Source organism: Globicephala melas, chromosome 4, assembly GCF_963455315.2.
Source record: "Globicephala melas chromosome 4, mGloMel1.2, whole genome shotgun sequence".
NCBI classification, from domain to species: domain Eukaryota; kingdom Metazoa; phylum Chordata; class Mammalia; order Artiodactyla; family Delphinidae; genus Globicephala; species Globicephala melas.
Window position 1 is genome coordinate 60,079,820 of NC_083317.1, and position 24,686 is coordinate 60,104,505.

The 24,686-nt window shown below is 41.1% G+C and overlaps 1 protein-coding gene across 2 annotated transcripts in view; it reads right to left on the minus strand.

Moving 5' to 3' along the window:
- Positions 1-20,266: 20,266 nt before the first annotated feature.
- DRD3 (dopamine receptor D3) overlaps positions 20,267-24,686 on the minus strand; it is a 36,523-nt gene continuing 32,103 nt past the window's right edge. The window contains exons 5-7 of one of the 2 annotated variants that reach the window (XM_030836844.1): positions 21,749-21,884; positions 21,602-21,649; positions 20,267-20,463 (exon numbers count right to left, since the gene is read on the minus strand). In XM_030836844.1, the coding sequence (XP_030692704.1) occupies positions 20,267-20,463; positions 21,602-21,649; positions 21,749-21,884 (381 nt within the window). Of the gene's footprint in view, positions 20,464-21,601; positions 21,885-24,686 lie in introns of both variants that reach the window. The other variant, XM_030836843.2, reaches the window with a different exon arrangement.

Genomic DNA, 24,686 nt, shown 5'->3' on the forward strand with positions numbered 1-24,686 from the left:
TCCCAACCACGAAAGAAGACTATGAAACTATCCTAAGAAATGAGAGAATGTAGAAGATCACCAGATGATAATACCTATAGAAAAAGAAAATACAAATGTTAAAGAGTTTTCTACTATTCGTTAATGAAGAAATAGAACTGAGGGCCAAATTAGTGAGCTGAGTTTGCCTGGGCTGGCTCACACTAATTCAATTTGAGTGTTTTTCATTTTCAGGCTCCCAACAAATGTACAATCCCTCAAAAAAGTATAATTGTTCCCATTTATATTTGAGAAAACAGGCTGGAACTATCAAATAACTACTTACAATTATGTACCTTGATTCCAGGAATATCTAGCTCTGGAGCCTACACTATAATCTCAACCTCACCCCCTTCTCACTCACTGGCACCTGGGGTCCAGGGTAGGGCACTGCAATGGATATATAGCCTGCCTTCTTTTAATAAATGTGTTTCTACAGAGACGTGTCACTGATTTTTTTAAAACAGAATTTTGAAAGAAGTGATCTATTCTTGATGTCTAGAAGATAATCATGGGAGTAGAGGCCTTTCCTAATGACCCCGCAATTATTCAAAACCTTCTTGGGGCAACATTTGGAAACAGAGTTTGGGAAAGGAGTTCAGACTGGAAAGCACACCCAGCTGAGTGTTCGTAATGACAGCATTGTATATGTGCTTTACATTTTAGAAAATAACAGAAGGTCATTTGAATCCATGTCTCATGAGAAGGTCAAGCTAAGTAATTCTGGTTATGATTTTTTTTTTAAAGGGTGTGGGTGTATGGGTCAGAGTAGCTGCAAAGCTAACTACTACTGGTTTTCTCGTGTGATTTTTGAAGTCAGTAAAAAGATCCTAGCTAGAAAGCCACATTTGGAGTGTTCATCCAGAAAACAAAAAATTAAAGAAGTTGCCATTTCATACTGTTAACCTGTTTGGATGCCTGATAATATTTGTCGATGGATGGTCTATTCATTCAACATGTATTGCCTGCTTATATGTCCCACATTTGCTGGATGGTGGAGATTGAAAGGTGAAAATGTCAGGGGTTTTGCTTTTGAAATCACAGCTTAGTGGAGAAAATAAACATTTTACTGTGCAAAACAGCGCAGTAACCACATTGCTGGTGGGATATACAAAGTATAATACCATGGTATGAAAGTTTTACTCACCATGTTTTTTTTAAACCAAAATAGGAACATGTAGTTGGATGAATGTGAATCTACTTATGGGGACAACAGGGAAAATAGTTGGTAATTTAAAAAACGATGTATAGAGTTTTACCAAGGGAAGAAGATTCCAGGCCACTAACCAAGTGGTCCAGGAATTCCTCCCAGACTTGCCTGTGCTCTTTCCACGGTGCCATGTTGCCTCTGATTACCCTTCCATTATCCATCCCTTACTCACCCCCAATTTGCTGACTGACTAGGCAGGCAATGCAAGGGATACAGAAGAAAGGAATGTTGTTTCCTCTGATAAAATGAAACCCAGAATCCCTGAAGTTTAGAGCTGGAAGGAAGGTGGTATTCCACAAAGGGGTGGTTCACTGATTCCAGCCGTCCCAGTGTTCTCCCGCTGGGATTTAACTTCCCTCTGGAGGTTTCATATTCAAGTTAGCCCTGTCTCCATCATGTGAGCTTCTCCTGGAGGAACGCTGGCTCAAGCTGGATTGGAAACATTTGTCTCCTTCCCTGACAGCAGTTGGAATTTCTTCACTTTTTCACATAGATGATCTAAATCTTTAGATCCACAATCTTTTTTATTTATTTTTAAATTTTATTTATTTATTTTTGGCTGCATTGTGTCTTCGTTGCTGCGTGTGGGCTTTCTCTAGTTGCAGCGAGCGGGGGCTACTCTTCATTGTGGTGCTTGGGCTTCTCATTGTGGTGGCTTCTCTTATTGCAGAGCACAGGCTCTAGATGCACGGGTTTCAGTAGTTGTGGCACGCAGGATCAGTAGTTGTGGCTCAGTAGTTGTGGCGCACGGGCTTAGTTGCTCCACAGCATGTGGGATCTTCCCGGACCAGGGCTCAAACCCCTGTCCCCTGCATTGGCAGGCGGATTCTTAACCACTGTGCCACCAGGCAAAAGTCCCACAATCTTTTTTAAATTTCAGCATTGGGGGTGATGTAGGGTAGCAGAGGGAACGTGGGGAGATACTGCCCACAATTGGGTGTCTGCTTCAAAGCCAGGGGAGGTATTCTGGCCACTGTTACAACCTCTCCTGGAATCAGAAGTGATTGACTTCTGTGATTGACATAACCAGCAGCTAATCCTGGGTTTCCCTGGTGGTGCAGTGGTTAAGAATCCACCTGCCAATGCAGGGGACACGGGTTTGAGCCCTGGTCCGGGAAGATCCCACATGCCGCGGAGCAACAAAGCTCGTGTGCCACAACTACTGAAGCCCATGCGCTGAGAACCCGTGCTCCGCAACAGGAGAAGCTACCGCAATAAGTCCATGCACCGCAACGAAGAGTAGCCCCCGCTCGCTCCAACTAGAGAAAGCCTGCACGGCAACGAAGACCCAAAACAGCCAAAAATAAAGAAATAAAAATAATAAAGTTCCCTTTAAAAAAAAACACACATGTATTATAGCAGCTAGCCCTGATTCCATTATCTCCTTTGCAGTGTATTCAATAAACAAGACCCTTGCTATTCTTTGACAGAAACTCTAAACAGCAAGCTGGTGCTATTTTCAAGAGTAAGAGGTACAGAAATTACAAAGAAGTTCCAAAATAGATCTTATTTTCAGTCAACATTTTTGAATGCATAGGAAATCTAAGAGAATCTACAAACTACCAGACTTAATCAGAGAGTCACTGAGGGTTTCTGGATACAATATCAATATAAAATGATCACTTGTATTTCTATATTGTGGTAATAAGCAAATTGCAATTATAAAAATGATATTCCATCAATGATAGCCATAAACCTATAAAGTGTCTAGGAACAAATAATACCCATTAGATTAACAAATTAAATAGTTAACAACTCAAAGGTTTGAAAGAATATGGATAAATGGGAACTCATAAACTAAAGATGGGGAAGGAAATTAACACACCACTTTGGAGAAAAATTTGATAATATCTACGAAAGTAAAAGATGTGCAAATCTTTCTACCAATAATTTCTCTTATAGGTTTATATCCTAGAAAAAATTCAGCACAAATGCTCAAGGATGTATTATAAAAATATTCGTTATACCTTTTTAAAACAATAAAGATTTCAGAACAGATTACAGGAGTATCAACAGGAGAATGGTATGTTTATATAGAGTTAAAATGAATGATTGAACTAAACTTCCATGTATCAACTAATGTAAAAAAAAGAATTTTCAGGGAATAGTACTTATATATACTTTGAAAGCATAAAATAAAATGCAATATGGATATATGTGTGTGTAGCAAAGCATAAAACATGATGAAAATTGCCGGGGACCAGCCCCAGCTGGACAGGTTTCACCCAAAGGGGAGACGGAGTCGGCGTGGACAGAGCACAAGACACCTCAGAGGATGCAAGGATCTGACAAATTTATTTTTCACGATTCCAAAGTATTTATACTATAAAATAATCTCATTTTCAATCTTAACAACCTCATTCCCATGCCAAAAAATCTCTTACACAAGCCATAAAACAAAAGTAATTTACATCAACAGATTACATCAGCAGGTTAAACAGGTTAAATAATCTTCTTATCGCTTATAGTCTCTTTCATCTCCTGTGGCCATAAAACCTCCCCGCCACCATACCCAAGTGTTTCCTAACATATCTCTAACTCCCCAGGAGGGCCAAAACCCATTCAATTTGTCTTCTAAAGTAAGCTTTTGCCACACAAATGCTCCTATTGTATTTCCCTGAACCCAACGCCCTGGCCTGGGAGAGGGGATTTCAGGTGTAGCCATTAAAGGAGCCGGAGTAGTTACAATCTTTTTGGCTTTACCCTAAGTTGGGGTCTTTCCCTAAACCCTCCATCGGAGCTGGAAATATTTCCCAACACTAATAGCAATCCCATAAAAATCACCTTAAGCAAAAGCAGGGGGGAACAAGGGGAACCACGCAGAGGAGAGCTTTGCTTCTCCATATTTGTACCTGACAGTACCAGCTTTGCTTGGCACTATGGGTCTCGTCCGTGCTGAGACTCAAAGGCACTTCCTACACGGCTCCCGGCAGAAAATGATAAACATTTAATGCCAAATAGTGATTCCTTCTGGGCATAGAAGGAGAAAAATGCTATAAAGATGATTGTTTTTATAATGTACTCTTTCTTTTAAAAGATCTGAAATGAATATAGCAAAATGTTAACATCTGATATAGCTATTAGGTATAGCATTATTCTTTAAAGTTTTCTGAGTATTTGATACATTTTATGATATTTTCAAAAGTGAAATAAATCATCTAAGAAGACAACATTTTTAATCTCATGGACCACTCCCAGGGTTGCAGAATTTAGTGTTTCTACCAGCTGGATGTTCCAGTTCCCCTCTCTGAGCTCCCTGTCTCCTCTTTAGGAAGTTCGTATGAGGTCATGTGTAACCACCAGGGCAGTCCAACGAGAACCAACTTTTTATTTGTTCCCTATGGTTTTGTTTTTTTTTCCTGACAAGAACTAAAACTCATGTTCTATTTCCACCCCCCGATGTTGCTCATGGATTGACATAATTAAACGAACGAGAACTTTGAGGTTTCTCCTACATTTCTTCAGAGTGAAACCTAATAAAGTTTGAAGGTGATGGTGCTGGGCCGAATGAGAATATGGGTGGGATGGCGTTACCAGGCAAGCTTTGTTTTCTTCTTCACTGAAAGGAATTACTCTTCCTAGCTTTCTTAGCTTCTTTCTAGCTTCTCACTGAATTCTTTACTTCTTACTAACGTATCTCACAGCTTCTCTCTCTTTCCTAAACTTTAATTTATTTTCACTTGATCAAGCTGTTTTCCTACTTCCTTTCAATTTCTACTCTACACAGCACAACTTCCCTTATCTCACAGAATCTTTGCTCCCTCACTTTACCTCCCTTTGCAAATCCTGAGCAAGACTTGCCCTTGTCTCCACTCCCCTCCCTCTATCTCAGTCTTCTGGACAGTTTTGTCTTTATAGTATTTTCAAAAGTGAGACAAATCTCTTCTGTCTCTTGATAATTTCTTCCATTCTCCCCTCCTACACCGCTCCCCCTACCTCCAGGCAACCAATGATCCACTTTCTGTCACTATAGATTAGTTTTCAATTTACAGAACTTTTTGTAAATTAAATCCTATAATATATACTTCTTATTTTTCCCTCTGGCTTTTTTCACTCAGCATAATAATTTTGAGATACATCTAGGTTGTGGCATGTATCTATAATTCTTTGTATAGATATATCACAGTATCCATTCACTTCTTTTTTAAAAATTTTATTAAAGTATCGTTGATTTACTGTACTTGTGTATATTAACACAACTATATGTTGTGTTAATTTCTGCTGTACAGCAAAATGATTCAGTTATACATATATATATTCTTTTTCATATTCTTTTCCATAATGATTTATCACAGGATATTGAATATAGTTCCATGTGCTGTATAGTAGGACCTTGTTGTTTATCCATCTTGTATATAATAGTTTGCATCTGCTAATCCCAAACTCCCAGTCCTTCTCTCCCACCGCCTGCCCAGCTCTAAAAAAAAAAAAAAAAAAAAAAAAAGTGAGACAAATCATCTAAGAGGCAGTAACATTTTTATCTCATGAAACTCTCCTACGTCCTCAGGCTTTAATCCCCATATGTGTGGGGACAGGGCATTTTTTGGAGGGGGGACATCAGTAGTTTTATTGATAGGGGAACTTACACATCTGAAGAAAGGTCCTGGAGTGACACCCCACTGTGTGTGGCCGCAGGTGGCGGCAGGCTTCGCTGGGGGCGGAGGGGGAGATTACCAGTTATAGGGGAACTGACATGTCAGGTGGGCTCATTAGTTACCAGAGAAACCAATAGAGGGTCACACCCTTCACCGCCCCTTTGATAAGAACAATCACTAGCTGGGGCCTGAGGTAAGTATGTAGGAAAGTCAGTCGTATGAGTAAGATACAGGTGAAGCAGGCACTGGTCAGGCAGGGGATGTACGGAGAGCAAGAGAACAGCCTGACCACACACTCCACCCCTACATACCCTGCATGATCCTTATAATCTTGGTGTGCCCCTCTTCTGCGATATCCCTGGAGTCAGGTATGTAGAGGGGCACTGCAACCAGATACCACAAATACAATACAGACAGGCCACCCCTGGTTTTCACAAACTCAGGGCCACCTCCATGGGGAGAGGTGGGGACAGGGCAATTCTTGATTTAAAAAACTCAGTTCTCAGACTTGTGTTTGCCAAGAGGGGGAGGTAGGGGAGGAATGGATTGGGAGTTTGAAATTAGCAGACGTAAACTATTATATGTAGAATGGATAAACAAGAAGGTCCTACTGTATAATACAGGGAACTATATTCAATATCCTATGATAAACCATAATGGAAAAGAATATGAAAAAGAATGTATATATATATGTATAACTGAATCATTTTGCTGTATGGTAGAAATTAACACAACGTTGCAAATCAACTATACTTCAATAAAATAATTTTTTAAAAAACTCAGTTCTCAGCGTTCCTTGCTCAAAATTCTCCCTAACAATTGTTAATTTCTACCCATTTCCAACTCATAACTCCCATCCTTGATATTTTCAGGCAGCATATCTATGTTAAGCACAAGTAGTAGATATTCTTGTATAGATAGATCATTGTTTCCAGTTTATATTTTCTTACACGTGATTTTTTTTCAACAGCTCTGTAGACAGGACAGAGTTCATTGCCCTCACTGAGGAGGCTGAGGCAGAGATTTACCCCTTAGAGTTTGTCAGCTGAAGAAGGTGGACTTTAATTGAAGTTGATAGAAGCAGAACAGTTAGGAGATGGAAATCCCCAGCTGTCAGGGTTTACAGGCGGAGACAACCAATTCCCCGTAGAAGTGCTTTCTTCACTTACCTCCACTCATGAGTTTTCTGGAGGCAGGTGGTAGTTGAGTTTGCCTGGTACAACAGAGGCTCACTCCAATACATGAACAGAAGGTATTTCAGTCCAACAAAAGCAGTGTCTGGAAGAGAAGCCCAGGGGTCTTACACAGATCTCGAAAGGAAGCAGGAAAACAGAGGGGAAAAATACAGGAGGGAAGGGGGAGGGGGAAGGAGAGTAAGTAACAGAGAAGAAAAAAGGTGTGAAAGAATTTACTCCTAATTTGTCTTTATGAAACTTTGATATATGACAATCCCTACTTGAAAATGAGATAAATAAATAATAAAATGAGATAAATTATTTGCATTACAAATTAACTCTTCACTTCAAAAGAGTATTTACCACAGGTGTGATTCTGTGATGTGAGACTTTAGAATGGAATATGACTTGGGGGAGGTGGGAGATTTAAACAATAAAATCCTGATTATAATATAATAGGAAATAATCCAGGGATAAAAGGGGAGACATCTAAAGAGGGAGGTGGTTGTACAGGGAGCTCTCTGCAGAGCTCAAGCTTTTAAAAGGACATGCACAAGAGACAGGGAAAGTGGATTACAGATGAGCTGGAACACAAAAGACTGTCATGAACCTTCAAAAACAGAATAAAGGAGGCTAAAGTTGGGAATAAACCTAGCCTTACAAAAAGTGCTAAAGACTGCTGTAAGGACCCCAAAAGCTTTGTTATGGTGAGGAGAAGCCCAAACAGGGAGCAACTTGCTCTTTCAGTCAGTGAGATGGCATGATGTTAACGTAAGTTAAGTAGTTCTTACTTTTTTCTATTGTTTATATTGCTCTGTCTTCACCGACATGCAAAAAGATGGGAAAAAATTGTATTTCTCTTAGCTAGTGTGGAAGGAGTATATTGATATTATCCCACTTGGAAAAGGAATGAAGATTCCCAGAGTCTGGGCATCAAAGGCAGGAGAAGAAGAAAAAAAAAAAAGGACAGGAGAAGACTTGGAAGCCCCGAGGCCAAATTTGAGAGAAAGGTGGTGAGAAGATACAGGAGAAAGACCAACCCAGGAAGATGGTGATCTGCCCCTTCCCTCTTCCCCACTGGGCTCAGATCTTGGGTAAATTCCATTAAGGCTTATTAATTGCTTAGTGTGAGTGGACTTCTTATGGAAATAGAAGATGGAACTCAGCTCAGTTCCCTAGGGGCCCTGGGGAAAATAAAAACCAACTTTCAAATGTAGGAACCAGAGGAAGGGGGTACCAGGATATACCACATTCAATTTTGAAAGGAAGGTGCAAGGAGAATTGAAGTCCCACATAAGTGAGAAATTAAGAAAACATGGAACCTCTCTTAGTGGATTTAAGTTTCTAGAGCTGGAGGAATGAAATGCCAGGAAATTGAAATAATGTGCAGTGCAGAGGGATTCCCAGTGCCTCTATCAGTAATCCATTGGGGGTTACAGCAAAAGGGAGAGGTGCCTGAAGTCTGAAGGCTTTTCACACAGGGCAACAGATTAGATTCTACCAACTATGGATCAGGAAGCCTGACATCGATTCCATTGCAAATGATGCTTTAAGGCTAAACCAATCATGGTATTCCATTCCCCTTGCCAGGATGGATTTTAGAGGGTTACAGACTTAATCCAAGGATGAGGGGAATTCTTTTTAAGGGACAAAGCCTCAGGTAGTATGCCTGTCAAGAGAAATACTTTGAGGTAAGAATATATATCACTCATGGGCAGTAGGGAATGATTTGGCCAGTTGATGCTTTACAACCTAAGAAACAGAATGTCTTAGCTAGTTGATGTCAGCCAACTTCTCTCAGTGCTGGCACAAAAGGCACATTAATGCACTAGTAGGTAAGAAATAGAGCCACCATCCTAGCAAGGCTCACTGACCTTTATCACCAGGAGAAGACAGTTCTGCTCTTACATAATGGAGACAGAAAAGAATACTCAGTTGCCCAAATATGATGGTAACGGACAAGTACAACAACTATGGCCTGTGAAATGGTAGCAAGGATGGAGGCTACGTGTGGCCCCAAAACATGGGCTCCAGCTATCTAAGTCTGATCTAATTATTGCCACTGTTGACTATCCGGCCTACCACCAAAAAACACCAGCAATGAGCTCCCAATACGGCTCCACCTCTTGAAGAGACCCATCAGCTCCTTAATGGAAAGTTTATTACAATGGGACCTTCCATCTTGTGATTCCTCTTGACAGGAATTGACACATTTTCCAGTACGGATTTACCTTTCCTACTCATACAATCTTAGCCCAACAGTGCTTATGTGGTACTTGAGCCACTGGAGTAGAATCCTGACAAACGTTACCTCAGACCCAGGTAATTGCTTGTATGGATGGAGGGATGGCCGTATGCACATGACCATGTGATCCACTGTTTCTGTCACATATTACACCTCCCAGAAGCTGCTCGTCTAATGGATGTGCAACAGCTTTTTGGATGCACGATAGAGGCATCAGCTTGGAGATGATGCCTTCTGATGATGGGCACCAGACTTCAGACAGAGTATATACTCTAAACCAAAGACCCTTATATGATGCCAATCCAATCAGTAAAATACATGGATCTGGGAAATGAGAAGTAGAAGTACAAGCACCACTGCCTAACATTATTCTCTCTGATGCGCCTGAGGAATTTTGTACTTCTTGTCCATGCTATTCGGGACTCTGCAGATTTACAGGTCTTTCTTTAAAAAACATTTTTATTGAGGCATATTTTACATAGTGTGTAATTCACATACTTCAAGTGTATAATTCAGTGATTTTTAGTAAGTTTACCAAGTTGTACAACCATCACAATAAATCAGTTTTAAAACATTTGTATCATTCCAGTAAGATCTTCATGCCCATTACATCTCCCTGCCCCAGGCAACCACGAATCTTCTCTCTTTCTCTATAAATTTGCCTTTTTGGACATTTCATATAAACAGAATCATACGATACATAGTCTCTTGTGGCTTGCTTCTTTCATTTAGTAAAAGTTTCTGACATTTGTCCACGTCGCGGCATGTACAACCAGTTTGTTACTTTCCATTGTTGAATAACATTTTGTTGTACAGATACACCACAATCTGTCTATCCATTCACCAGTTGATGGACATTTGGGTTGTTTTTAACCTTTGGCTATTATGAATAATCCTGCAAAGAGCATAATGTGCAAGTCTTTGTGTGGATATTCGTTTTATTTACTTTCTCTTGAATAGATGCCCAGGAGCAGAATCACCCGATGATACGGTAAATTTATATTTAACTTTTTAAGAGGCTGCCAAACTGTTTTCCAAAGTGACTGCATTATTTTACATTCCTATCAGCAATGTATGAGGATTCTCATTTCTCCACCTTCTCTCCAACATTTGTTATTGTCTGTCTTTTAAAAAATGTTTTAGTCATTGTCTAATGAAAATGATGAGTGTCTTTTTCATGTATTTATAAGCAACTTTTCTATCTTTTTCAGTAAAATATCCATTAAAATATTTTGCCATTTTTAGATTGAGTTGTCTTCTTACTATTGAGTTGTAAGTGTTCTTTATATATTCTGGATACAAGTCCTTTATCAGATATGTGTTTTGCAAATATTTTGCAAGCCAGTCTGCTGTTTCTAATTAGTGTCTTTTGAAGTGCAAAGTTTTAAATTTTCACAAGATCAATTTATCACTTTTTTCTTTTTTAAGGTGCTTATAGTGTTATATCTAAGAAATCTTTGTCTATCCTAAGATCCAAATATTTCTACCTAGGTTTTCTTTTAAAAGTTTTATTGTTTAGCTTTTACATTTAACTCTATGATCCATATTGAGTTAATATGGGGGGATGGTCTAATTTCATGTTTATGCATATGAATATCCAACTGTCCTAACACCATTTGTTTAAAAGGCTCTCCTTTCGCTAACAGATTGCCTTTTTTTGAAAATCAATTAACCATAAATGTAAGGATTTCTTTCTAGACTTTTAATTCTGTTCAGTTATCTATATATCTATTCTTATGCCAATACCATATTATCTTTTTTTTTTTTTTTTTTTTTGCGGTATGCGGTAGGCCACTGTTGTGGCCTCTGCTGTTGCGAAGCACAGGCTCCAGACGCGCAGGCCCAGCAGCCATGGCTCACGGCCCCAGCCGCTCCGCGGCATGTGGGATCTTCCCAGACCGGGGCACGAACCCGCGTCCCCTGCATCGGCAGGCAGACTCTCAACCACTACGCCACCAGGGAAGCCCCATATTACCTTGATAACTGTCGCTTTATAGTGAGTTTTGAAATTGGAAAGTAAACATTCTCCAATTTTGTTCTTCTTTTCAAAAATAATTTTGGCTATTCTGAATCTTTTGCATTTCCATATAAATTTTACAATCTGCTTATAAGTTTCTGATAAAGAAAAAAAAAGAAGGTCTGCTGGACTTTTGAGATGGATTACATGAAATATATAGATAAATTTGGAGAGAGAACTGCCATCTTAACAATACTGAGTCTTCCAATCCAAGAACATGGGATCTCTAGGTCCTTGTTCATTTTTATTTCTTTTTAAAATTAAAAAAAATATATTGAGGTGAAGTTCACATAACATAAAATTAACCATTTTGAAGTGAACAATTCAGTGGCGTTTAGTACATCTAACAACTGTGCAAGCCCCACCTCTATCTAGTTCCAAAACATTTTCATCACCCCCAAAGAAAATCATGTACCCAATTAAGCAGTTACTCCCCATTCCCTCCCTATCTACCCTTGGAAACCACCAATCATTATTCTGTCTCTGTGGACTTATCTATTCTGGATATTTCATATAAATGAAATCATACAATATGTGACCTTTATGTCTGGCTTCTTTCATTTAGCATAATGTTTTTGAGGTTCACCTGCATTCTAACATGTATCAGTACTTCATTCCTTTTTATGGCTGGATAATATTCCATTTTACATATATATATATGTAAAATGGAATTATATATAATATATGTGGTATATATATTATCTATATAATGGAATCATATATACTATATATGTGATATATATATATTGCATGTAATTTTAGCTATTATGAATAATGTTACTATGAACAATTCTATGCAAGGATTTGAACATTTGTTTCCAATTTGGGGGGTACATACATAGGAGTGGAATTGCTGGATCATATAGCAATGCTATATTTAACTTTTTGAGGTAAAGTCCTTGTTTTTAAAGGGGGAATATGTCCACTAGGGGATGAGAATCCCATTAAGCTCTAAGTTATAGTTCCCACCTAGTCATTTAGAGCTCCTTGTGCCAGGAGACCAACAGGCAAGTGATGGAGCATTCTGGATAATTGAATCCTGATCATTAGGAGAAGTTAGGGATGTTGTTACACAATGGGGACAGGGAAGAATACATCTGCTACCTGGATGATCCACTGAGGTATCTCTTTGTATTCCTTCGTGTATTTTGATGGTAATGGATAAGTGTAGCAGCCACGGCCTGAGAAAGTTGTCATGTCCCTCAAGATCACTCTACCAGGTAAGCCACCTGGACCAGTAGAGTGATAATCAATAGTGAGGGGAATCTAGAATAGACAGTAGAAAGCGAAATGATGAGAATTACCTTGTCTTTGAAACCATTTGCTGTGGCAGAGATTATAGTCCATTCCACTAACTTTCCATAGGAAGAGGACAACTAGATTCCTGAGGAAGCTGTTTCTAGAATTTACTATATGAGGAAAAGTGAAGCCGAATGGTATAAAGGGTGAACTGTAGTGGATCCTGTGGTGTGCCACCCAGATCACTCTTCAGGAATGAGGAATTTGTTCCCCCAGTTGCTACGAGTATTGACAGCTGAAACCTTTCAACTGAAGAGAGCTTCCTGGCCTAAGTCATGCCTCCTTCCCAGAGGTAGCCTGCATCCAATTACTGGTTGGGATCATAAACACCCTGCTCCCTCAAGAACTCCCTGTAGGATCATCTAAGATTTTTGTGTGACTGCAACACTGTTCAATTCCTCCCTCTGCTGAATCCTACTTCCTTCAAGTATAGGTGTTGCTCCTTAAGGCATACCCTGTTACATTTATCCATTTAGGATGCAAGTTTCCTTCTTAGAGTTTCAATATGAGCCCTAAGAGTCTATGCAATTTGAGTTGGGTCATTAAAAATGGAATATACCAATCATGTGGAATAATGAGTCCATGGTACTCTGAACTGGTTAAACAATATTTAGAAGATTGGATTCTATTTGTGGTCTCATTTTTTTTTTTTTTTTTTTTTGCAGTACGCGGGCCTCTCACTGTTGTGGCCTCTCCCGTTATGGAGCACAGGCTCCGGACGTGCAAGCTCAGCGGCCATGGCTCACAGGCCTAGCTGATCCGTGGAATGTGGGATCTTCCCAGACCGGGGCATGAACCCGTGTCCCCCGCATCGGCAGGCGGACTCTCAACAACTGCGCCACGAGGGAAGCCCCTGTGCCCTCATATTTTAAGAGAAACACTAACAACATGGTTACATCCAGAGGAAAGCAACCAAGATAGAGAGTGTAAGAAAATGTACCTTGAAGTAGAGATATAGGGATTGAAACTTTGGAGAATTGTCTTAATCGCACAAAGGCTATCATTGAGAAGATGGAACAGAGGAGAGAATAGGGACCAAAAGGTGGATTTTATAAGAAGGCAAATTTTGGCTTAAAAGAGGGCGGGATTTTCTAAAGGGTAATTTGTTATATGTCTTGGAAAGAAGTGAGCCAGCTCCTTAATACAGCTGCGTGATAACGAATCAGAGATGTTAGAGAGAATTTCTACAATAACCAGGGGATTGGAGTAAAGTCCCCTCCAACTCTTAAATCCCATAATTATACACTGTGATGAATTGCAAGCTTTTTTAAAAAAAAATAAATTTATTTATTGGCTGTGTTTGGTCTTCCTTGCTGCACGCGGGCTTTCTCTAGTTGGAGTGAGCTGGGGCTACTCTTCGTTGTGGTGTGTGGGCTTCTCATTGCAGTGGCCTCTCTTGTTGCAGAGCAAGGGCTCTCGGCATGCAGGCTTCAGCAGTTGCGGCACGTGGGCTCAGTAGTTATGGCTTGCGGGCTCTAGAGCGCAGACTCAGTAGTTGTGGTGCATGGGCTTAGTTGCTCCGCGCATGTGGGATCTTCCCGGACCAGGAATCGAACCCGTGTCCCCTGCATTGGCAGGCGGATTCTTAACCACTGCGCCACCAGGGAAGCCTGAACTGTAAGCTTTTCAAGTCTTTACTATGGAGTTTTATGGAGTCTGCTCAAACCATAATGCAAGACTCAATTATGTTTGTTTTTCTTAAAGGAAAAAACACCCTCCTTCACCTTAGTCAGTCTGAAGTGGTGCTACATGGAGTAGAAGACCTACATGATATTCCCTCAGCTTTTCTCCTCAGTCCCTAATTGCTGTTGAATTAGTTTTTTTTCTTAAGACACAGAGAAGCAACTAAGAGTTGTTTCTGAACAGTTTTGACTTTTATTAGTAAGCATATTTATAGGCTTTTAGGGCTCAGAAGATAATTCATATCCTTCTAGAATTATTTTAACTTGTCTCGTCATAGCTTAGGAATTCAGACTTATCACTTTTACTGATAAGAAAGTTGAGTTCCAGGAAGTCTGCCGATTTGACTCAGGGCCACTAAAAGGACTATATGCCAAGGCTGAAATCAGACCTCTTATATTCTGAATGACAGAGCTTTGTACACTTCCCCAAGTCATCCAAGTTCCAAGTCCTCCTGCCTTTCAGATCACTTTCACCATAGCTTATGGATTTATTTGTGTTTCCACAAAAAGATATGTCAAAGTTCTAATTCCCCAGAACCTGTAAAGGTGACCTTATTTGGAAATAGGGTCTTTGCTGATGTAATTGAGTTAAGATGGGGTTATATCAGATTAGGGTGGGACCTAATTCAGTGACTGATAAGAAGAGTGAAATTTGGACATGGGCACACAGGAGAGAACCCCATATGAAGATGGAAGCAGAGATTGGAGTCAGGCTGCCACAAGCTATGGAACACCAAAGATTGCTGGCAGCTACCAGAAACTAGGAAGAGGCAACAATGGATCTTCCCTTATAGCCTTCGGAGAGAGCATGGCCTTGCCAACACCTTGGCTTTGGACTCCAGCTCCTGGAACTGTGAAAGAATAAACTCCTTTATTGTTGTTTTAAGCCACCCAGTTTTTAGTAATTTGTTACAGTAGCCCCAGGAAACTACTGCACCAGATCCAATGCACTTGTCTCAGGAGGGAAGAGATGGAGAAAGAGAAAAGCATGTTTGGCTCAGATGTCATGAGGAACAAAGCTGGAAAGTCCTAAGGAATAGATGTGTTCTGCTGCTTTTTTCCTGGCCAGGAGAGGAAGAGAGGCCCTGAGGTCACTTTAGCAAGCGAGCATCTGCCGTCAGTCTGGTGTTAGATCATGCCACACTTGTGTACTTGGCTGTGTGAACAGGGAAAGGGACTAGCCAATTGCCTAACAATCTGACTACAAATTCAGCCAAGTATCTTGGGCACATTTGGGGAATAAAAGACAAGAGAAAAATCAGTTTCAAGTGGGAGGCTGAACAGATTATGCCTAATAACTTGAGACTATTAGAGAATCAGCAAAGAGAAAGAAAGGTGGGCTGTGAACCAGATAGTTAGCATAGAAACAGCTGCTTGGGGGGAAATAATAATAATGATATCAATGATAATAATAATCTCTTACATTTGTTAGAGCTTTGTAGTTAATAAAGCACTTTTAATGTTAGCTATTCAGGGCTTCCCAGGTGGCGCAGTGGTTGAGAGTCCGCCTGCCGATTTAGGGGACACGGGTTCGTGCCCCAGTTCGGGAAGATCTCACATGCCACAGAGCGGCTGGGCCCGTGAGCCATGGCCGCTGAGCCTGCGCGTCCGGAGCCTGTGCTCCGCAATGGGAGAGGCCACAACAGTGAGAGGCCCGCATACCACAAAATAAATAAATAAATAAAATATTAGCTATTTAATCTTTCAATGGCCTATGTAGAAGGCTAGGTCTTCAGGTCACCATTTTACTAATGAGGAGGTTGGAACTAATAGAGGTGAAATACTTGCCCAAGGTCGCTTGTCCCTGCTAGTCCTCCAGTCTTTTTGATTCATTTCTGTCCATTGTTTTTCCCATAAGCTGGTCAGAGAAACCTTGGGTTCAGCCCAGCCCTCTCTCTGGGGCACATCCATCCTCAGTGGCCTATGGCCGTCTCTCCGCTCGTCCCAGTACCCAGCAGACTGCACAAAGCAGGGACTTGATGCACAGTGGTGGAGGCTGGGTGATTAATTGAGGTGAGGGTAGGTGGGGCGAGAGGCCCCAGGTCTTGTGCTTGGCACAGACTTCAGGTTCGGCCTCTGCCAGTGTGTGCTACGAAGCTGAGCTGCCTGGCATCACCCTCAACTGAGTCTCCGTGGCAGGAGGTAGTCATGGAAACTCACTCCCTTTCTAAGCTGATGAGGAGAGAATTAGGTAGAAAGGAGGAATCGAATTAATTGCCTGTCATCCGCTCTCTGCTCTCTGTGTGTTGATTCAAATTAAGTTTTTTCAGTTTTCTGATGTCAGCAGATACCATACGATCAGAGCACAGGCCTGGGAGTCAGGATCTCCAGGAAACAGCCAGTTTTTAGCGAATCCCTTAACCTGTCTCTCTGTTTAGTTCTGACCCAAGCATTCAGAAAAACAAATCTCTCTGCCTGACCTGCCTTGATTTCTGACCTAAACTCTCTGAACTGCCTTATTTTAATCATCTTTGACTCTACAGACACCCAACCAGCCATCCCTCCTCTTGTAGACAAAAGAGCAGAGAATTCGAATCGAATTCTGCGTTTGCTGAAATTGACTGCAGCTCAGAGAGAGGTAGTTAAGTTAGTCAGTGATAAATGTTCTGTGATGCGTGTTGCCCACCTGGAGGAAAGTGGGGGCAAAATCTTGAGATTTTCTGTGAGAGGTGTCACCACCAGCTCAGCTGCCACCTGAGCAGAGCCAGAGGATGTCTCCAAAGATGCGGCCCTTTCCTTTCCTGTGCTATCTGTAAGATCTTTTCTCTACAGCCAGTTGGAATTATTTGAAATTCCTTGCATGTTCCTTACTTGTTTGTTTCTTTAACTTCTCAGACGTTTTCTCTGCTGAGAACACTCTTCCTACCTTTTCATTATGTCTCAACCCTGGCAACACGTCTGCGAAGCCTTCTCAAGGCAGAATATGGGATTTCCAGACACCATGAATTACCTTTATTATAGATGACAAGCAAGTCATCACTGTACACAGGAATTCTACCTCCCCAGTGGTCTACAGGCTTCTGAAAGCAAGGACTATGTCTTCCTTGATCATGTTCCCAGCACCAAGCATCATGCCGAACACATAGAAGGTAATCAATCTATTTATTGAATAAGGGACTGATTTAATAAATGAGTGATGAATGGAATTTTTTCAGGATGGTGTCTTAGAAGAAGAAAATATTTACTAAGGTCTAGAGTTGAAGGTTGATTGTACTCTGTTTGGATTTCGATGTTGTTTGCATTTCACCCAAGTAGAATGGACTGCTGTGAGGTGTCTTTGGGCTCCAGACCTGGTTTGCCCCAAGAACTCTGCTCTGCTTTATTCAGGCCAACATCTCTCCAGAGTCATACTGGCTCTGAAAGTAGAGAGCTCTGAGGTCAAGCGTACTGATTCATGTTGGGAATGTAGAGTTGGAAGAGATAGAATGCAGAATCCCAGGATGAAGAGGCTGAAGTGAGTGCTTGGGGGATGTGTTTGGGATTCCCCTAGGAGGCTCTTCCTGGATCAGAAGAAAATCCCGGGAAGGAGATGTTGTCTCCTAACAGATACTATCTAGGGAAAAAAGTGCCTCTCAGTTTAACGATGGAGATGACAATATGATTTTATCCTTGTATCTGTATGGAGTTTATAGTTTTTATGGGCTTCTCAGGGAGTAGGGTAACGTAGAAAGAGCACTGAACTAGGATTCAGAGGATTTGAATACTTGTGTGTCATTATCCAACCATGGGACAGCAATTCCTGGCCTCGCTTTCCTTTTCTGTAAATGAAGGAGAGGGTAGAACCAACTACTCCCTCGGGTCTGTTCCATGATTCTATAAATATAGGTTATGCATATCCCATGTGACTGGTTCAGAGGTTGAATATGGCAGGACAGTGAGAGTAATGCCTTGTGCTGGGTTCTCAGGAAAGTCTAAGGCGGAGGTAGGTGGGGCAGGGTGAGGCTCTCCCAGAGATCTTGCTCCATCTTTTTCTCCCCACCCCTTTGCCACTCTGGTGGGAGGCAGTGCACCATAGTGGTTAATTGCATGAGCTTGGGAATCGGGCAGGCACGCCCTTGAATCCCGGCTCTGCCACTTACTGACTGTGTGACCTGAGGCAAATTTCTTAACCTCCCTCTGTCTGTTTCCTCACCTACAAAATGATGTTTATCTTCCAAAAATCATCATAAGGGTTGATGACCTGATGGAAAGAAATGCAACAAAATATTTGCTATCAATTTTCCTCACAAATATATGAATACTGATGCTGTTTATATTTCTCTCTGTAAAACTCTGATTTTGACATGAAATTCTGTGGTCTTTCACCCCACTCTCCCACCCATTTGCTGTTTATTTTGCTTGAAAAAACTTAGGAATCACGTACTTTGACTTCTTCTGATATTTAATTGTCTCGGTCCCTAGTTCTTCTTGTACCATAAACCTGTTGAGCTAGACGGCTCCAGGTACAAGAACTAGTGGGCAGACAGCATTGTTGTCAACGATAACATTTAAAAATATTGGCATTAAAAGCATTCAGGAGTAACATAACTGACTCACTGGGGAGGGGATATATATTTCCTCTTTATATACTTAAGGGTTAGAGGAATAAGAAGGGGCAAGGGACACCTCAGATTCCATGTAAAATTCCTTTGTGAGGTTTTAACAGCATTGTAGCAGGTATCTGTCACGCCTATGCCCTAACAGGTCTTAACAGTAAATTTATTGAAGCTCAGGATGATAACATTTCATAAATTATCTACAGATTGTATCTTGATTCTGTAATCAAGAAGAAATAGCTTCTGTAGGCGAAAAGGTAAATGTGAGGATATTCAAGTTTCTTATAAATGCAATTTTGAATGACATTTACACATTGTTTCCATTATACCTTTAATCTCAGTTGTGAGAGGATGATGTTTAGCATCTGCATTAGGACTTTACAAAGACTGTCTATATGATGGCTTTGGACAGCTAGTCTGTCTCAGTTCTTGCGTCCTCTGGCAGTTTAGGTGGGTCCCTACCGCCCTTAGACAAGTAACCTGCCAAATACAGGAGCAAGCGGTGGGCTCCTTGAGCGCAGGAGCTGTCTTATTCAATGTCATATATCCAGAACCTGGGAGGTGAATGGCACCTTGTAGACACTTAATAGTTAATGGGTTTCAGGGTCTGAAAGTATTGGATCTCTGTTAAGCAGGAGATGGAGATGCCTGGGTAGGAAAACCTCACGGAGTTATGAAAACACATCTAAAGCACGCTCTGAACCACAAGATTCAACAGTGATACTGTAGTGGGCATTGCCGTTCCTTTGTCACTTAACATCCCCATCTTAAATTACTCTGGAACTGAGACTCTGAGAGTAAGGAAATGGCATCAAAGGGGCTTCTTAGCTAGAGCTAAAATACAGGGGGAGCAAGGTTTGAAAAGGAAGCCCAGGTCCCAGTGTGGGACCATGTTTCCCTCAGGGTGAGGAATTTCCCAAATCAAATGTAGCCAATCAGATTCTACAGAGAGGTGGAAGCATTGGCCTTGCTATTGTATTTCAGGATGCAACGAATGAAAGGAATGACCAAAGAGAGTGGGCCCACGAAAGTACAAGGTTGGCCTGACAGTTAATTAGAAGTTTGAAAGAAGTGAGACTGGCTGTCTGCAAGACGGTTTACTGGCTGAGATTTCAAGGACCCTTGGCAAGTTGAGAATGATGAGATCTGTTCATTTTTCCTTCGCTATAATGAATCATGCCTCTGATGAAAATTGTGTTTGTGTGTGGAGTCGTGTTCTATCATCTTCTCGCCGAATTACTGCTTATCACTTGGGGGCCTCCGAACGACTTGAAGATTGCCAGAGTGAAGTCAGAGTTTAGCTGGGGAGGTAGAACTGTCTGTTCTGGAGGAAGCAGTTCGTTACACCTGCTACTCAGGGACATCTTGCCTTCGGGAATCTTCTTCCCGCCACATGCCAGCAGACATCGCACTGTGTTTTGAGCAGGCCCTGGCCAGTGGCCCGGTGGCCTGGCAGCTAAAGGTGGGCACAGGGAGTCTTCCCTCCTCCTTCAGCAAGACAGGATCTTGAGGAAGGCTTTTCGGAACTCGATGTTGAAGGTGGTATAGATCACAGGGTTCAGGGCGCTGTTCACGTAGCCCAGCCACGTGGTGGCACTGTAGAGCTCTGGGGACACGTGGCATGCTTGGCAGTGGGTATTGAGAATGTGGGTCAAGAAGAAGGGCAGCCAGCAGACAATGAAGGTCCCTAGGTTGCAAAGGAAGAGAAAAACTGGGTCAGGGGTTTGTTTACTCCCTTTGTTGTAACGTGGAAATGAGTCACAGTTGTCTACTTTACGGCAGCTACTACGCTGGAAGTTTCACATACCCTTTTAATTTTTACACCAACCCTATGAAGCAGGTGTGATTAGTCACTTTTTTTTTTTTTAGGTGAGAAAACTAGATGCTAACATCTTTGATTCATCCCAAGCCTTTGCTCCTCAATCAGTTTTCTGGTTTGATCTTTAGATAGTCCTTCGCTAGTCTTTTCTACTTCTCAGTTCAATTCAAATATTTATTTTATGTCTATCCATGCAAGACATGTTCCTAGGTACTGATAGGAAAAAAAACTTTAAAGATGCAATTCATATAGTTAAGGTTGTTGAGGGGATTAACATAGAGGTTCCCTGGACATGAGAAGTCCCTAAGACATGAGTAGTTTGGGGCTTGTCTGTGACAGGGAACAGGATATGTTCACAGTCACTAACTCTGTATGGTACCGCAACTTATCAATTTTTAATTTCTTTATTTAAATAAATTTACATTTTTCTACTATAAAAACCAGCCCTGATTTTATACAGTATGGAAAACTGGGTAAATATGCAAAAGTAGAAAGAAGTGAAATAATCACCCACCACACAAAGACAATCAATCACTTTTGACATCTGAGTGAATTAATTTTCAGTCTTTTTTTCTCTGTATTTAAAATAATCTAGATGTTATAATACCATATGACAGTAGTCTTTTGGCATCCTCACATTTTTCATTTAATATTTTAAAATAGGTAAGCAGGTAGGAAATATCCAGTATGTGCTAGATGATTTAATGAATCATTATCTTACTTATTATTTGATTTATCCATTATAATTCCAAGTGATAGACACGAAACACAGCTCAATTATGTGACTTGTTCGGTTTCATAAATTTCAGTCTAGGTGTTTTGAATTTCCACCAGAGTTAAGATTTATTCACAAACTCTTTTCATTTACATTATAAACATTTATAAATATTACAGTCGTTGTATTTCCAATTTCTGTTAAATATGGTTACCTTAGTATCCTCCACCAGCGCCATTGAACTCAACCTACCCAACGTAATCCAACCCATCCCAACTTAACCTGACTCACCAAGCACCATGACCAGCATCTGGGTTGCCTTCTTCTCCCGCAGCGGCACTCCCCGAGGTTGCAGGAGGCCCAGCTTCAGGGATGTCGACAGCCTGCCATTACTGAGTTTTCGAACCTCTAAGCTGAGCTTAGGTGCCATGGTGGGGCTGAGGGAGTTCCGAGTCCTCCCCTCCCTTTTCAACTCTCCTTCCCCTTCTTGGAAGCCTGGTCTTCCCAAGACAGTATCTTGGCAGATGCTGTAGTAGCGCTTCAGCTCCATGTGTGTCTGACCAGGGGAGAGGGGCTGTAGGTGTAACAAGAGAGGGTCCTGACATTTCTGGGGATATTGTTTATCTTCTGAATGTTCCTGAAAGGGAAACAGAATGCAGTGAAGGAAGAAGGAGCCATCATTCTGTAGGTGTGAAACCTACAGAGGGTGCATCTGAGAGTGGTGGGCTCATGGGAAGTTAAGGTAAACAAAATCTGCTTCCGCCTTTACAACTCAAAAGCACCTACCACATAAAGAACATTTGAGAATCACAATAATCCCTTGAGGAGGGCAGAATAGAATTATAGCCTGGCCTTTTTAAGGTATGGCCTTTTTAATGTTAAATGGCTTTTTAAGGTAGAATGACCTGGATACACAGAGGAAAATGTTAAATGGCTCCAGTGAGATGTAAGCAGAAAAATCTGGAAAGTGGGAAACAATAAGACAAATGACTCAGTTTCTTCAACAAATAAATTGCAGTGACAACACCACCACCACTTACCAGGTATGGGTCTTATTTGAATTTTGATTCAAATAAACCAACTATAAAAAATCTGTAAGACAACTGGGGAAATTTGAACATTGACTGGATATTTAATGATAGTAGGGAATTATTATTAAATTTTTTAGTGTGATGTGGTATTGTGGTTACGTGTTTTAGAAAAGAGCCCATATCCTTTAGAGAGTCTTAGAGAAATATGTTTGGCTGAAATGTCGTTATGTTTGAAATTTGCTTCATAACAATCCAGTGGGGGTGTGTGAATGTAGGTGGGAGTGGAGTTGAAAGAAGACGGGGCCATGAGTTGATAACTGCTGGAGCTGGCTGATGACTACTGAAGGCTTAGTTATATTTGTCTTTCTACTTTTTTAGTTTTGAAATTTTCAATCATAAAAAGTTTTAAAAACCCAGGATTTTCATCTCAGCTTCCTACTTAGTTGATGCATCCTGGGCAAGTTAATTAAATGTCTCTGAGCCTCATTTGTAAAACAGAAAATAAATGAAAAGAAATAGGTTTGGGATGAACAGACTCTGAGAGTAGGAAACTGAAGATATGTGAAAGTTTCTGGTATTTTGGGAGGACGTGTGTGTGCCAACGTCTGAACTTCTTTCCGTGTTTGAAATATCAGATGCTGTGTCAATCTTGAGTAGAAGGCAGGACTCCCCAGCACCCTTACCAAAGCCATAAAAGCCAGATATTCACTTTCTCCGACCTCCCCACTGGGCAGCTAGAGCTCTGGTACCTGAACCAAGCCCAGCCAATTGGAGATTCGCACCTACAACCTTGAATTAGAGCTCATGAAGCAGGGAGACTTCAGAATTCATCTAGCGGTGGTGACAGTCAATGTTCAGTGTCCCAGGTATTTGAACCAGATTCTTCCTTAGGCATGAACAGCATCTTCTGAAGCTGTTCTTCAGCCTTCTCTTTGAGTCTGAGCTACTTGATATCCTTCCAGTAAATTCCTTTTTTATGTAAGTTAGTCAGTGTCAACAACCAAGAACTTTCACTAGTCTCTCCTTAGTTCAAGGAATCATAGTTTTCTAGACACACAGGGCTGGTACACTGTACAAACTTAGAAACATTGTTGAATAAATGAATGAATGTAAGTGGGCTTCAAGATTATTTAGTGTTTTAAAAACTGTGCTCCACAGAGGTGTTTGTAGGAATTCTATCATAACATAGTTTTTTTTTTAAATTTGGTTTTCATTTTGATGGAATTTTCTAATAATTAATGTAAGTATACCATGTTTTATCTGAATGACCATTTGTAACCAAGATTATATTTTATGATTGAGCTGGCATCTAGTGATCTTCTAAAAGATGCATTATTTCTGAAACTAAAGGACTAGGGACAAATTTTTGAGAGTGCTTATGAAATCTCAGATTTGGGACTTCCCTGGTGGCGCAGAACTTAAGAATCCACCTGGCAATGCAGGGGACATGGGTTTGATCCCTGGTCCGGGAAGATCCCATTTGCCGCGGAGCAACTAAGCCCGTGCGCCACAACTACTGAGCCTGCGCTCTAGGACCCACGTGCCACAACTACTGAGCCTGCGTGCTGCAACGACTGAAGCCTGTGCATTGAGGGCCCATGCTCCACAACAAGAGAAGCCACTGCAATGAGAAGCCCATGCACCACAGCGAAGAGTAGGCCCCGCTCGCTGCAGCTAGAGAAAGCCCACACAGCAACGAAGACCCAGCACAGCCAAAAAAAAAAAAAAAAAAAATTTATGAAATCTCCTATTTGAGAACACTGATCTAGTACAGCTTGTCTCCATTTCACAGATTTGGAAATTCAGTCATGTAGAAGGAAAGTGATTCTTCCAAAATTCTATATTGATGAGTGTACTTTTCAGCTCTCTCTGCAAACTTTTATCACCAGCTCCATGACTGACATGAAGAAACATTGGATTGCGTTGGATCTGCCTGGCAGAGCCCTCCACTCCCAGATGGCAGGACAGAACCTAATTCTCCACACTCCAGGCAACGCTAGCTTCTTGACTCTTCCATCTCTCCTCCGTAGTCAATGCTTTTCCTTCTTTTGGCCTTGGAGCCTTCTTGGACTTTAAATCTCTTATCTATTAAAAAAAATCATTTACAGCAAGAGTCTGTAACAGCTACATCCAGCCCGTGTAAAAGTGGTTAATTAACTGTACGGAGATTAGACAAAGCTTAGACGTTCATCGTTATGGGTTTTTGAAGCTTCATTCCTAATATTTACTTGGCTGTGGAGCTCAGGGAGAGGAACACTGGTCTTTTATCTAACACCTTCAGGCTCCATGCAGCACTTGGCTTTCTTGGGGCTGGTTTGAATTGGAAGGATAAGAATCAGGGTGAC